This window comes from Scomber scombrus, chromosome 2 (assembly GCF_963691925.1).
Source record: "Scomber scombrus chromosome 2, fScoSco1.1, whole genome shotgun sequence".
Classification (NCBI taxonomy): Eukaryota; Metazoa; Chordata; class Actinopteri; order Scombriformes; family Scombridae; genus Scomber; species Scomber scombrus.
This window is the reverse complement of record NC_084971.1, coordinates 16891597-16907128: the sequence shown is the minus strand read 5'-3', so window position 1 is coordinate 16907128 and position 15532 is coordinate 16891597. Positions and strand designations below refer to the sequence as shown.

Genomic DNA, 15532 nt, shown 5'->3' with positions numbered 1-15532 from the left:
TCTCTCTCTCTCTCTACTTCTGTTCTCTTTCTCCATGTAGGTGAGTTAACTGGGGCTGCTGGCACCACTGGGAGAGGAAGTGAAGACTTTCCTTCTATCTCTCTTTCACGCTATAGACCTTTTCAGACATGCACCGCCTAAAGTTAATGTGCTGGCAATTTTACATGCCGGCTTAATGTTTAAACACACACCCAAGTCCCTTTTCTGTAAAAGTCACGACTGCAATCACGCTATATTGAACCTGGCGATGTTTCTGCAGCACTTTCAACATGGCGAGGGTTGCAACTGATGATTATTTTCATTATAGATTATTCTGTTGATTATTTTTCAATTAATGGGTATATAAAATATCTGAAAATGGTGAAAAATGTTGATCACTGCCCGAGAAAACCAGAAAATGTTCACATTTCAAGCTGGAAGCAGATCATTTTGGTATTTTTTCTCATGAAAAACACAAAACAATTTATCCAGATTATTGGCAATTTCCGATAATCTGATTGATCAATCGTCTAAATGCGCAACTCTAAACATGGCTCAGGTCTGAATTGCAATAATATCATTACTGCAACTGCACCTTTATTAATACAGGTTCTAGATTTGTGTAGATGATTATTATTATACACCTTAATTAGCTTTTCTAATGCGCACAATCATTTTAATAAACCAAAAAAAATTCCCATGTCAGATCAGGCAATAAAAATGTGTTTCATTTATTTTTTCCTCTTCTCGTCTGTAGCAAAAGAGGAAAGAAAAAATTGAAAACCCCACACTGATCATAGAATTGTCAGTCTTAATTGTCTTAATTTTCAACTGCTTACAGCTTCACATACAGCATGTAAGCAAATAGAAAAGTCACAACTCAACATCTTGTTATTTTTAAATGCTTAGGTGCTGACAGACAACAAGAGCTTTAATGGCAAAATACACTATCAAATCTATCAGTGATGCAATCTGATAACACTTTTCTCTCTTCATATCATTTAATTTTTCAACTTGCCCATTACGCACCATGTGTCTAATTTTTCACAAGCACTGTAGCTCTTGTGCACATAAGGATCCTATCATTTTGAAATAAAGCTATAACAGAGCATTAATGTAATCGGAAATTAGGTTTTAAAGCCCAAAAAGCCAGCAAAGGGCATGTCTGTCTTCACGCATACAGCTTCTGCTGCTCTCCAGGCTCTTCCTTTCAGGAGCCTTTGATCATATCATTCTCACACTGCTGCTGACAGTTTAGCACCTCCGTGTTGTGGGAGCCTCTGCTGCACGGCATTGTTTTCTTCCTCTCTGCCTTTTTTCTTGGTCAGAGGCCAGTTCACACTTCCGAGTCCCTCAAGTAAATCCTTGACTGACTCCTATATCCCAACAAGAGACTGCTTGAGTATGGTAACACTTTAGCCTTTATGATTATTCTATGAACATCGTCATTAGGAAGGAAACGGTTCAAAGCTGTATCATCTTACGACTCTGAAGTGAAATGAAAACTGGCTAATTGGCTTCCAGGCGTCTGCAATATCCGCTCAGCAGTACAACAGACAGCCTGGGAAAGAAATCTCTCACATTGAAGCAAATAAGAGAGTTCAAGACTTAAGACAGATGAAGTGCAGATAAGCAGCCAGAGGTTGTTGGGCATCGCAGGGAGCGAGGGATGAGGGGATTACGGGCAAAGCATGAGAGGATGAGTGGATGAATGGAGGATGATCTAAGGATTAACCACATAAACTGAACAGTGTAATAACACAATCAGCTAGCTAATACAAACACGAGTAAATAGATTGCCGCTTTCCACACAAACATAAAATATGCAATACAGTTGGGTCTTTTTTTTAATATGGGTGTGTATTTATTTATTAAGAAAAAGTGGAATTATCTGTGTGGTTAGTAGTGCTAGAATAAATTATTTCAAAGCCTCAGAGGTGATTAATTATTTTGTTGATTGTTGAGAATAGAAAGGAAAGTAGGTGGAGGGTAAGAATGGAAGAGTGTCTTCTTCTACACAACTGATTTATTATAATCTACACCCCCACCTTGTGGTTTAGAGCACTTCACTGAGTCTTATTAATGCTATATGAATTCTGCACCCAGGTAGTAAACAAATATTAGGACGGGGGATATTATAAAATATGCCTTTTTTGCTAGGGGTGTAACAGTGCATGTATTCATCCTGAACTGTTGGCACAGGATGTTCAATTCAGTACGTGACTTTTCTCTGTTTGGTATGACCCAAACAATTACTGTCAAAATAGTTAAATAATCCACTTACTCTGATGTGCGGAACAATATTTCTAGAGCACAAGTTCCACCTGGAACATTCTGTCAGCGCATTTATTAGCTGTAGCATGCTCATGGATGTATGCTAACCAGTTTAGCTGAAGTAGCCTGTAGTGTCACTGCCATCAGAATGACAAACGAGAAACCCATTACACTGACCGACACTATTATTAAAATATGCTCCATTATCTCAATATTGAAATGATACTGTGTCTCCCCTCTCCCCTTTCTGTGACGGTCAGCTTTTCACTTCACCTTTGAATGAAGCTGTTCAGAACAATGATAAACTCATTTGATTTTTGTTGGGTCAGACAGCGCATTGCAGGATCCTTTTCTGAGAGAGAAAAATGTAGTGAAAGTAATGCAGTAAGTAAGTAGTGGTATGGAACCTCTGACTGATATTATATATGACATTAGATTATTAATACTGAAGCATCATTTTATTTTGTAGCTGCTGGAGGTGGAGCTGGTTTCAACTACTTTATATACAGTCATATACAGACCGTAAATCAGCAGAAAACAGCTGTCAGCAGGTGTCCTGACTCCCTGCAGGAAACAGAAAGGTTGTTTTCCTTTTCCACTGCAGCACAACTAATCTGATTCAGTAATAGTAGTTGGATGTTTACATTTTTTCAGAAAAAGAGACCAAAATGTTATTTTCTACCTTGTTTTTTCTGCTGTACCAAAACCGAACCATGAATTTTTTCTAACATTACAGCCCTATTTTTTGCATGTGTTTGAGATGCAACTGTTCCCTTACCTGACTATGAGAGGGGTATCCATGGTAACCAAGGGTCAAAGGGTCGTTGTTCTGAAAGAGAGTAGAGCAGATGTAACATGGTCAGTAATTTGTAAAGCAAAAATACTTGATGTTGTTTTATTACACAGGAATGCAGCTCAAACTTGATTTCAGTCGTTTATTTATTCACTTCAAACCACCACCCTTAATTTTTTTTAGTGCTGCCTCTTGATATTTCTGTGATGTAAGAGACTCCTAATCAAATTAACTCCACCGGTGACACACTCCTGCCAGTTCACAAGTCAGTCTCCTCCAGAGTTTTCCACCCAGCGGATCTTTTGTCTGCTTGTAAAGACGCGATAACGGGGGCGAGTGAGATCATGCGAGCGGGAGAAGAAAGACAGGCAGAAAGAACGAGTGTCACCACGGCTCTTAAATCATAAATAGGTCACAAGTGTCAGTGAGCATGAAGCCCAATGGTGTGAGACGGCATCATGAGCCCTGATGCAATCTCCACCACATTCCTTTAAATGTTCTGACTGTGTAAAGCACAGACAGATAGATCAAACATCTGCTGAGTAATTACAGTGTAACTAGATGTGGAGAGAGGAAAAAATCGTTTTGTTCGGAGCCAAATATTAAACAGAAATTACGTTCCCGCTCCCTGAAATAGTTTGCAACTCACTTTATTCGTACTCATAACACATTGTTCTGGCTTTTATGCTAATGTATTCCATTAAAAAGGAGCTTTTCACAGCAATTACAACACGCTTTGAAGGGGGAAAACCGATTTGCCTGTCTGTGGCTTCATATCACTAGATTAGAAAACAACTCAGCTCCTCCTTCCTTTCTCTGTCCTTCCTCCCCTGATCTTCCTTTCATCTGGAACCAATGTCCCTCGTCTGCTCTGTCCCTGGGGGGAACACTTTGCTCTGTGCGCTTCACAGCTTGAGTTCGCCTGATTAATACTGTAGCCATCTAACTCTAAAACCCATGGGGCCGTTTCACAAAAAAACTCAACACAGGGTTCCAAATGCAAGAGGTTTGGTCGGGTGGTGTGAGGTAAAGGAAGAGTTTTCGTGATTGAAAAATGCAGTTTATGCGCATCAGTCTCAGAGCCAAAAATGTACTTAGTGAACTGGCTTTGGGAGGTAGAAGCTCTAAATAATGAATCACCTCTTAGAGGCTTGAATAACATGAATAAAGTATAAACCTTATTTTTCAGTGAGGCCAAACTAAACCCAATGCACTGAAGGTATGGAGCAGAGGAGGAGCAAGACAAAAGCAGAAAACAGAAGAGACAAAAAGATTTATGGGGTAGTACACTGTGTCAAAGCGACATGGGAAAGGGAGGTGTTATTAAAACACACACACACACACACACACACACACACACACACACACACACACACACACACACACACACACACACACACACACACACACACACACACACACACACACACACACACACACACACACACACACACACACACACACACCTGGAAACATCTGGAATCAATATGAGCAGAGAGACTGAGGGAGAGCTGGAAATACAACGGGAAATAGAGACGAAAAAGAGATGGAGGGAGCAAAGACAATGACTCATACTTGAGCAGAGTCATGTGCTTAATTTCCTTAAGGAACTGGGTGGAATGAGAGAGGGAGGGCTGTGTGGAGGCTGCCTAAGATGAGTGCATATCACTGTCAAGACCACAGTCACATGCACAGTACATGAGAAACAAAGAGATTTTAGACGTAACGCAGTGATAGTTAATCATGGTTTGACCTTTTTTTGGCTTTATTGCTGTTGTTGTTGTTGGTGACAAATGAGGCATAGCTGATTGCTGTCAAGGGGTGGAGGTGGTTTTGGGGATGGGGGTTTCTAAAACAAGAGAAGAAACTGCAGGGGAAGACCGGGTGAGCAATCAGGAGAAAGTAACAAGATGACTTGAAGTCAACAGATGGCGCAGAGGGGAGGAGGGGGAGGAGAGATGAGCTCGAGGGGGGGCAGGGAACAGGACCGGCCCTGAAGGAGGTGGAATATAAAACTCTGAAAAGAAGCAAGAGATGAGAAGAAGCTCAGTTACCTCTAAGTTTCTCCTTCACACCATCGTTTCACAGAGCTACACTCATCCAATATACACATGAAACTTGTTACTATTCTCCAAAAACTACAGGTGGTGGTAGGTGTGATTGTTTTGTGAATGTGTGGTGTCTAATTTGGTCACAAGACTCGTGTGTCTATTCCTATCGTGCCTTGGGACCACTGCTCTTCTTCGTTGGAGTAGAGGAGCTGCATTTCACTGCTCCGAGAGTCATCCTACCTTACTGCAAAGCAGGGCACTCCATACACTCGAGAGGATGTGAATCCATTTCATCCACAGAGCACTTATGTGCTAAGCCTCCAAACAGTTGGCCAGACGATTTGAAGTTTATTTTCCCCCAATATACTTCACATCCTTCTGACTTTCCACAGTAAACCTACACATGCTTTTGCAAGGGGATGTTGGACGAAGCTGCAGTGAATTTTGGAAGCTGGCTCGACAGCTCTGGCATCAAGATAATCATATAGCAGTGGCAAATCTCACGCAACATAAGCAAACTGATTATAATAAAAGTACAAAATTCTCCCCAGATATTTTAAATCTGATTGGACAAATATTCGTTTATGATCATTTCCAGTACAACATAATTGTTTATTATGATTACCCAGCATCACTACACTGAAACTAGAGCCCGATACTGGACTGTTGGGACCAACACTGATGCCCATTTATGGTATAAAATTGTGGGATTTTTGACTTTTTAGCATTCAATTTGATTAGGGAAGAATTGTTTATCAAAGAGGCAGTTATATAGTTGAACCATACACAAAGAGAGTACAGGGCACAGATAACACAATGATAATTATCATATTTCTACATTATCTCAAGCACTTCTATGTGAATTATGTCTAGGGCAGCAACCAATGATTACATCTATTATCAATGAATCTCCGTATGGATTATTCTCTTGATAAATCAATGAATGGTTTACTGTAAGAAATGTAAAAAAAAATTAGAACCACAATCACTTTTTATGCTTGATATAGAAAAGCAGCAGGTTTTCACATCTGAGAAGCAATAACCACCATTTTTTGGAAATTTAGCTTGAAAAATGTTGTATACATTTAATAAGTTATCAAAAATGGTGCTAATAAATATTCTGCTGATTGGCTAATTATCTGCTTTATTTGATAGTTATTAGTGAAGAGGCAGATAGGAAACAAGGTCAGAGAGGTGGGTATGACATGTAACAAGGGTCCCTGGCTGGAAACGAACCAGGGATGTTACCACATGTGGCATGCGCAGTCAGCATTCAGCTACCAGGGCGCTCTGGGTATTTATCATTTCTGCTCTAATAATTTGCTTTGATGATCTTTAATTACTATTAATTTCACATGACATCAGCTAACATATACACGTAGTATACTAACACTGTATACACCACCATATCTAAGATTTTTGACAATACACAAACAAGGATGGAAGTTTTACATTGTCAACACTAAAAAAAAAAGTAAGATTAACTAACGACTTAACGGCAATCAATTAGTGAGGATAAATACACTAAGTACATAACTAGAGAGCAGAGCCTAAAACATGCCAGCCTCTCTCATAATTCAGTCAATAGACCTCTGCTGCCGATTTATCAGAGAAAAACAGGGGCCCAAAAACTAAATAAATATTCTCAACTCACAGCAACAGTACATTCTTCTTGCTGACGTTTTCATTCCATTTCAGTGCCGGGGCTGAGATGAAAGTACAGAGGGGTGATCCACCTACATTAATGTCCTAGTCAAGTCATTTGTCCTCAGTGCTGTCACCCCAGGCAAGACCTTATTAGGTTAGAGAGAGCTCCAGTTCCTACGCAGAGTGACAACAAAACATGGGCTGCTCAGCAGCATGCTGGATGGATATTGAAGCAGACAACCTCCTCTCAACATTTCCCAAATTCTGACTCGGAATTCTGTCGGAGACACTGGGTGTTTTTATGAATCCCCTGTCATACTGAAAAATGCAGGACTTCCTCAGTGCTGCACTGGAATGCAAAATAGACTGATAATCCTGTTTTGTCTTGATTTTTTAGAAGCACACCAGTTGATGGCCTTTTTAGGAGGGGGAGACAGATTAATATTCATTTAAAATCCATACTATTGGATGAGCACAGTGCCAGCGCCAGGAGGTCAGCAGCTAATGTCTATGAACAGCAGCAGAGAAGTAAACTCACACTGCTGAATGCACTCAGCGTTTTCCCTCCACTAGTGTTATTTGCCTGTGTTAGCTGAGCATTTAGTCACGTACCGCATGCTGCACTGATTTGTATATGCATTACTGCTCTACTAAAACTTGGAAGATCTGACTTGACAGAGCACTGCCACCCCCGCAATGCAATGACATCATACCCTACTGACTAATGAGAAAAACAGCAGTGTCAATGGGCAAATGGGAACGATCTTTACCACAACCACACCCCATTGTGCTGCCTTCATTTATAGGTCAGAGTTCAACTCCTGCCATGATGACCTGCAGTAAATGTCCTTTTTTAAAACAAATATCAAGGGTGGAAAGAAGGGAGGAAGGGGAGTCAGAAACCAGAGCGCTTTACAGGAGCCAGGGTACGGTTTGCTGTAATTTTTTCCACCCTTTTACTTTCCTCTGAAGATTAGCTTCACAGAAGTGCTTGTGTGCATTTTTATGGCCATTTCTTGGAAAGCCAAGTGCTCTGATTTAAAAGTAGGAAAATTGAACGTCACTCAACCCAATTTGCTTCTGGAATATTAATGGTGTCACCAGGTTAGGGGAATAAAAATACGTCACTGTGTGTTTTAGACACACGCTGGGATTGCAGGGGGAGGGTTTTTGAGTGTGAAGCAAGGCCACAAATCATGAATTATAATCTTCATCGTGCCTCTGTTTGTATGTGCAAGTGTGCTGTTTAACCCCCCCTCTTTTAGATAAGGATCTCAGGGATCAGTGTGGTTATAATGCCCCCTCCAGTATGAGATGTGATCCCATTATCTGGAAACAAAGCCTCTTTACTGCTAGTGATAGGGCAAATCTGTTCCTGCACCAACTGAAGGAAACAGGGGTTGCAAAGAGGAGGAGGAGGAGAAGAGGGGGGTAGGAGGGGTCTTTCTCCTACTCTCATTTCCGGACTGTCCAGCCGGCTCACGTTCAATACATTTTAGGGGCTGAAGCTATTGATCTGTGCTTCTCTCTCCCACACATACACACTCTTCCACTCACATCTGTTTTTAAGTGCATTACATTCCTAAGCCTGCCTGTCAGCACTCATGGACAGCATGACGATGTAAAGCCAGCCATTTAGTTTTCCAAACAGGAGCAAACAGGCCACTTCACCTCCATTACTGGCGCTTTCAGTGGCAGACAAATAGCTTTCCATCTTCCAGTGGAGCTCTCCAGCCTACATAATATACCATAATGATGTCCAGAGCATCCTCCTGCCCTCCTGTGATGCCCTATTAAAGAGCTATTTGACTGTTTTTGGAATCACTGAGAGAGAGAAAAAACAACAACAACAAAAACTGATTTTGCTGACATTGAAGGAAAATAGGTCGCAAGAATCAATCACATTTGCTGACCTAAGCATAGAAGGAGAGGCCAGACACTGTAGCAATAATGTTGATAAAAGCAGGACTCTTTGAATCAAGGTAATTAGATTGATTAGGTTTGGGTTGATTAACCCCCCCCCCCCCCACACACACACACACACTCGTAAATTGGAGGTCTTTGATGACCTCAAATACCCCCTTCCTTCCCCTTCAAAAGACAACACAAGCAAACATTTAACCTACATCAACTTCCATTCTAAACAAAACACTGTCCACACCATTACACCTCATGGCAGAGGATTTTTTTGCATAACAAAGGTCAAGTTTGTTTACATTCTCCACCCCCTGCTGCTGGGACTCTGTCTGGGTATATGGATATTCACAAAAACAGAAGATGCTCCTTGGAGTTTTGAAGCAACAGGAAGTCTGAGCTGCAATGTCTCAACCCAGTGAGCACCATGGATTTAGTTAATACAAATTGGGCAATTGCAATGTCTGCCTAAAACCCGCAGAAACAGCCTGAGCTGCGGTGTAGCAGCTGTAATGTAACAGCCCAGTGAACACCGTGGATTACAGTCTTACAAAGACGACTTTTGAAATCCCTTCTTACAGATGAATTAACACCATTTAGAGTCATTTACAGCTGTGAGGTGTGGAGGTATTTCCTCCAGTGTTGGGAATGGACTGGGCCCATTTGTGGTCCCAATTTTTTGCTGCAGATGTGCATTAAATTTAGTGAAACTAGACTGCAAATGCAAGCACAACAGCACATCTTTAAAGTATATGAATGCAATCAAGTATCAAATACAGAGACCTCTGTGTTATGCATGTGTGTTTGGATAGAGAAATCGTGTTTACATTCCTGTATTTGCACAAAGAGTACTCCTCCCTTACCTGGCCAACCTCGCCGAGCCCCCCTGAGCCGTCGATCCGGGGACGCTTGCACTCAGCCCCGGCCGAGTCGACCAGAGCCGCTGCTGTCTGTCCGTCGGGTTCCGGGTCTCCGCGCTTCATTCCCCGGACAGCTGCAGGAGCGCCGCCCGCGTTGGCGTGCACCCCGGCCATGGTGTCCAACTCTCTATCCCGGTCCATGAGACCCCGGGACACAGGCAGCATGATGGATGCAACGTCGGTCGACATTAACATTTAAAAATCTTCTTTTGTCTCCTGCCTTAAGCTATGAACTGGAGGTAAACACTAGTCTTGTGCACCTTTGTGCTTGGAGCCAGCCTGTGGAAATGCTCCCTGTGCAGTTAAAACAGTCTTATAATGATGATGATGATGATGTAGCTTTCACTATGGTTTCTACCGGGCCTTTGTATGACCCCCCCCCCCTAAAGAGTTGATGCAGGCTGAAAATGTTTTGGATCCACGGTTTTGCAATTTAATCTAAACACCGACTTTGGCTTTAAAAACACAATCAACTCTTAAACACTTGCTGGAGAAAAAAAAGAAAAACAGCGGATCAAAGTCAAAAATGTCCCCTTTAAATATGAATAGTTAATTTCCAGCTATGTAGCCCCTGTTTGCTGACCGAGTATTTATTTACTGCGGGGCTGCCTGAGAGGCCTACGTAATTTCAGATCATAACAAACCAATTAAATAAACACCGATATGGCTCCTGAGCATAGCCTACCGCCCAATTTCCATTTGGCCTCTTTTCTTTTTTTAAATCCTCCAACGAGAGCCGTCTGTTTTTAAGAGCACAACATCAACATCCTACCGCAACCTCAAGACGAAAAGCCCCTCAACATGTCTTCCCCCGTCGCCTTTTTTTCCCTCCCTGTCTATGAGCAGACTTGTACCACAGAGCAGAGGTTCACTGAAAGTCAATCCTCGTCAGGAGCTCTCTCTTCCCCCCATGTTAGTCCGCAAGTCTGCGTTAGAAGAAAAAAAGGCGATTTCTGCCTCTGCCCCCCCTCCAAAAAAATCCCCACAACCAACCAACGGAGGGGCTGCGGTGTTTCCTTCTCCCTCTCTTCTATTATTTTCTTTCCTCTCTCCGTTTTTTTTCTCTCCCGGTGTGTTCTTGTAGCGTGTGTGTTACAGAAAGGAAATTGTCCTTCCCTCCTCCTCCTCCTCTTCCTCCACCTCCTCCTCCTCCTACTCTCTTGGTGTAGTCATTCCCCTCCTCCTATCTTCCGCTCTCCCTTGAACGCTGAGCCAGGCGGCCATGCAGCCTGCAAATACACGCAGTGTGCCGCAGTGCTTCCATACATTTTACTGGAGGGAGGTGTGTGAGGGTGAGGAGGGGTGGGTGAGGGTCTTATGGCCCAGAAAGACTGCCATGTTCATGCTGTATACCCCCCGCCCCCTAATGCCGGGAATCGAGTCTCCAGTCTTGTTTGCGTTTACGTTGTGCGCAATTTGTTCACATTTTGAACAAAGCTAAGTTTTTGCTCTCTGTCTCAGTGGCTTTATTGCGGTCACATGCCAGTATGGGATAGGGTGGGCTCATCGTGAAGTCCAACTCTTTAAAAAGATCATTCCTATCTCATTACACAACCAACCACACCAAGGGCCAAGGTCTTCACACAAGCCCAGCTGTGAGTCATGCAGTATGGAGTATGTTCCTCTGGCATTTTTATTGCTTGGATGACACCCAGTGGTCAAAGGCTACCGTGTGAAGCAAACACTTTAAACGCTAATTTGCTGTAGCAAATTACAATAAAGGGCTGATTTAAAAACCCTTCCTCTGACTAAGGGTTTAAATTAATTGGTTAGCCCCGAATCTGCAGTCTTATGTTGTCCTTTACCCTCTTGATGCTGGTTATTAACTGATATTAGATTTAATTAAAAAAAAAAAAAAAAAAAAAACTTTCCAGGTGGAGAAAGATCCTCTCCTTTGGAGTCAGCTCTGACTGTTAATTTGAAAAAAATGTTGAGATTTTCAAATGTAAGCTTAAAACCTATATTTTTTTCAATGTGCTATTTGTTTAATGTTTATTGGGACAAATGTATAGCCTGAACTTATGCCACATATCACATTTCTAGCCTAAACCGGTCCCTTCTAGTTTCATAGTAAAGCTACTTGCCAAGCTTTAGATGGGAAGATCAATACCACATTCCTGTGTATGGTTAATATGAAGCTACAGCCAGTAGACAGTTAGGTTACCTTAGTGCTAATACTGGAGACAGGGATAAGCTGGCTATGTGCAAAAGTGACAAAAATCCCACGACCAAGACTTCTAAAGCTCATTAATTACTATTTACTACATTATGTCATATTTGTCTAATCCATACAAACATCTAAGTGTAAAATAACAACAAATTATAGTTTTACAGGTGGTTACATGCAGGACTATTTCTTGGCTAGAAGCAGTACTCAAAGTGGCGACTAGTTGCCTGGCAACAAGATAGTCCCACACATGATGTAGTGTATCATTGAGCTTTAGAGGGACTAGTAGAGGGTTTCATGTTTAGAAAGAGGCAAGCCATCTCCCCTTGTTTCCTGTCTTTATGCTAAGCTAAGCTAAGATAATGCTGGCTGTAGCTTCATAAATATCGGACAAATGAGAATGGTATCAATCTTCTTGTCTACCGCTCATCAAGACTGCAAATAAGCAACATTTTCTCTCATTGTTTTAACTTAGTCTCTTAACCCAACCCTGTTGTATTAACATTGTTAACTGTGCTGATTTTTGTTTTGAATAAAATGTTCAGAGATGTGCACTATGAAAACACTTTAAAGTTTCTGTATGCAAGGCTTTTTTTACAAACAGGGAAAAGTGAGAAATTGTCCTGAGCCCCCAAAAGCCCCATGCAGATTCACTTGTTAGTGCTACTTTGATTAATTGAACCAGTAATTGCTTTTGGGAAAGAGGGAATCTGCACTACCATAGAATAATATCACTTGACATATTAGGAGTCTTTACAGTGGTTCTTGCTTCATAACCTGATCTTCAAGTCGTATCTTGAAGTGGGTCCCTGTGTCATTTCATCTGATACTGTGCTTACATGTTGAGAATTCCTAAATGAATTTGGTTTCATCAGATCACCACACAGAAACCCAGAGATCATGTAATATTCCAGCATAGGAATAGCGTTCACCAGCAGTTCTCAACCTTTTTAAATACCTTAAAATGAAGACATGTCTACTTGTGACTCCCCCTCACAGGAATTGTTCGATTAAATCTACTGAAACCTGTATCTCATAGCTGTACTGTGGACGTGACGCATGAGCAGTTCAAACTATTATTTTCCCTTCTAGGATTGTTTAATTTTAGGAATTTTAAGGATCTTAAAAGTATTTCACCAGAACAAAGCAGTAATTTTGTAGCATATGTATTTTTATTCCTTTATAAATCATCCTATGACCCTCATATTTATGTTCAAACCTCTTTAGGGTTAGGGTTAGGAACCACTGCTCAACAGCGAGGGGGAGAAACAGCAGGTTAATGGGGGTCCAGCAGCTTATTTTTGCCCCAGAGTCCAAAAGCAGGTTAAACCGGCCATTGCTGCAAGGTCAAGCTTGGATGGAAATATTTAGTTTTTGCTCAGATATCTATAGTTCATTTTTTTAATGACTATAAACCTACGATCCACATAACGGGCAACAAAGCAGTCCATTGTGCTCAGCCCACAAGGCCCAACTGTTCATGTAAACAATGCAGAGTCCAGGTTTTTAATGGACTGCTACTTCCTGCTGTAAAGCCTCGTGGCTGCAAGTTTGGCAACAGAAACACACACACACCCTCAGTGTCCTTTGAGAGCTTTTTTATTGGTGGTTTAAGAAGTGATCTCTGAGAGCTGCGAAAGAGAAGAAACACAAAAGATATGGTTAAGATAGAATGCATAACTCAAATGTGTTTTTATGGGAGCTCAACACACTGTTAGCACAGCTCACCAGATCATCATCTTTACCCACTTGGAGTGTCTTTCACGTCGTAACTGAAAAACAGGAAATGGATCAGTCTTGATAAATAATTCAAAACTCTCCTCATTACTAAATCATTGTCCTTCTGTTATACAGAGCTGCAGCCACTATTGGCTCTCATGCAGTTTCCAGCCAGGAGTGTTGTAATGGGATTCATTCACGGGTGTTTTTCACATGATCTTCCAGAGTTCAAAAGGGTGGGGTGGGTGATATGAGGACAGAATACGCTCATTTTCCTCACCGTCATTGACCGAAGCATCCCTCGACACACGGGCCATCACGTGGTGAGCAGATTTCAGTTGAACACATGAAGTAGATCTGAAAGAGAGGAAAGTAGTGCAGGATTAGATGTGCAGTTGTGTTTCGACCATGTGCAGCGTGCTATGACAAACAGCTGCTGGCAATTGAGATTTGGCCAGAATTTGCAGATTACAAAATGGCCTCTCGACATTTTCTCATAACAAATGCTGATTTAGAGATTTAGAAATACAGCTGTGTTCTTTTTGCATTACTGAGTCAAAGAGATAAACTGTGTACACTGAGGGAACAGCCATATCATTTACATTTACTCCTTGCACAGTTAGACATTGGGTATAAATAAATGTCAACTGCAACTATAAAGGAGTTTACTGATTCACAGTTTTAAGTGTTTTTATTGTTGCTACAACACAAACTGTATGGAAAGCACACTTAAAGCAGTAATTTGACATTTTGGGAAATCTGCTATTTGCTTTCTCTCTCAACCCAACTGGTCAAGGCAGATGGCTGCCCACCTAGAGCCTGGTTCTGCTTGAGGTTTTTTTCCTGTTAAGGGGGGTATTTCCTTGCTGCTGTTGCCAAGTGCTTGCTCAAGGGGGACTGTTGGGTCTCTAAATTAAAAAGTACAATCTAGACCTGCTTGATGAAAAGTACCCTGAGATAACTTCTGTTGTGGTTTGGCGCTATATAAATGAACTTGTTTTCTTGCCTAGAGTTAGATACCACCCTTATATTGGCCTATTACATTTACAGCAGCTTAGTTTAGCATAAAGACTGGAAACAGAGGAAACAGTTAGCCTGGCTCTTTCTAAAAGGTAAGAAAATTGGTATACCAGTACCTCATAGCACACTGTAAATCCACAAATTGTCATTTATACACTTCAGTTTTTGAACAGATTTTATGAATATAACATGTTAGAGAGTTTTAGGGGTAATGTTTTCTGCTAAGCTTCAGACAGAGCCAGGCTAGCTTTTTTTCTTCTACTTACTGTTGTTATGCTAAGCTGAGCAAACCAGCTGCTGACAGTCGCTTCATATCCAACAGGCAGACATGAGAATGGTATTGATCATTTCATCCAACTCTCCACCAGAAAAGAAATAAGCAAATCTCCCAAAACTACCAAATGTAAAAATGCCATTCATGGCTTTGAATACCGCGCCCCAACTTTAGTTCACCATCTGCACACTAAAGACGCCTTTAGACTTTGCAGCAACAACAATGATGTAGGTTTATTGCATGCCACATTGTGTGAGACAACTGTAATAAATTCTTGGACACCATCTGTTTCAGACAGCACGATATAAATTTGAGGCATGTCAGCTTGTGTGCTGAATGCATGGTGAACTGTAGCTCTATGATCTAAATAGAGGCACATGATCAGCTTGTGCCATGTGCAGCTCATATATTTTGAAAAAGCAGCAAAGCCACTCTAACTTCTTTTTTGTTACACCTCCACCATTTTGGTTTTTGTGGGCTTTGCTTAATTAAATACAATCTGTGCTTATGAAATCTCATTTCTACCAGTGTATTCTGTTATTTCATGTCATATTCTGATTGGTTTGTTTGTAGACATGAGTCGTAACAGCAAGCACATTGTGAGAATATAGTCTTCAATTTCTGACACTGTCTGGCTGCCTCAGGCTGTCTTTGGTCACCAAATCTCCAAAAAAAGATGTGCTACATTGGTATAGGTATTGTTATTGGGATATGAATGACCTTAAAGATGCCATTAATGCTAAGATACCTAAGAATGCTAGTATAAGGTCTCCA

General features: G+C 41.3%; 1 protein-coding gene across 2 annotated transcripts in view; it reads right to left on the bottom strand.

The window, feature by feature from the left end:
* Positions 1 to 10641, bottom strand: part of rbfox2 (RNA binding fox-1 homolog 2) — a 34176-nt gene extending 23535 nt beyond the window's left edge. For both annotated transcript variants that reach the window (XM_062428706.1, XM_062428714.1), the window contains exons 1-2: positions 9522 to 10641; positions 3032 to 3082 (exon numbers count right to left, since the gene is read on the bottom strand). In XM_062428706.1, the coding sequence (XP_062284690.1) occupies positions 3032 to 3082; positions 9522 to 9773 (303 nt within the window). In that variant the 5' untranslated portion in view covers positions 9774 to 10641. The remainder of the gene's footprint in view (positions 1 to 3031; positions 3083 to 9521) is intronic.
* Positions 10642 to 15532: the final 4891 nt, after the last annotated feature.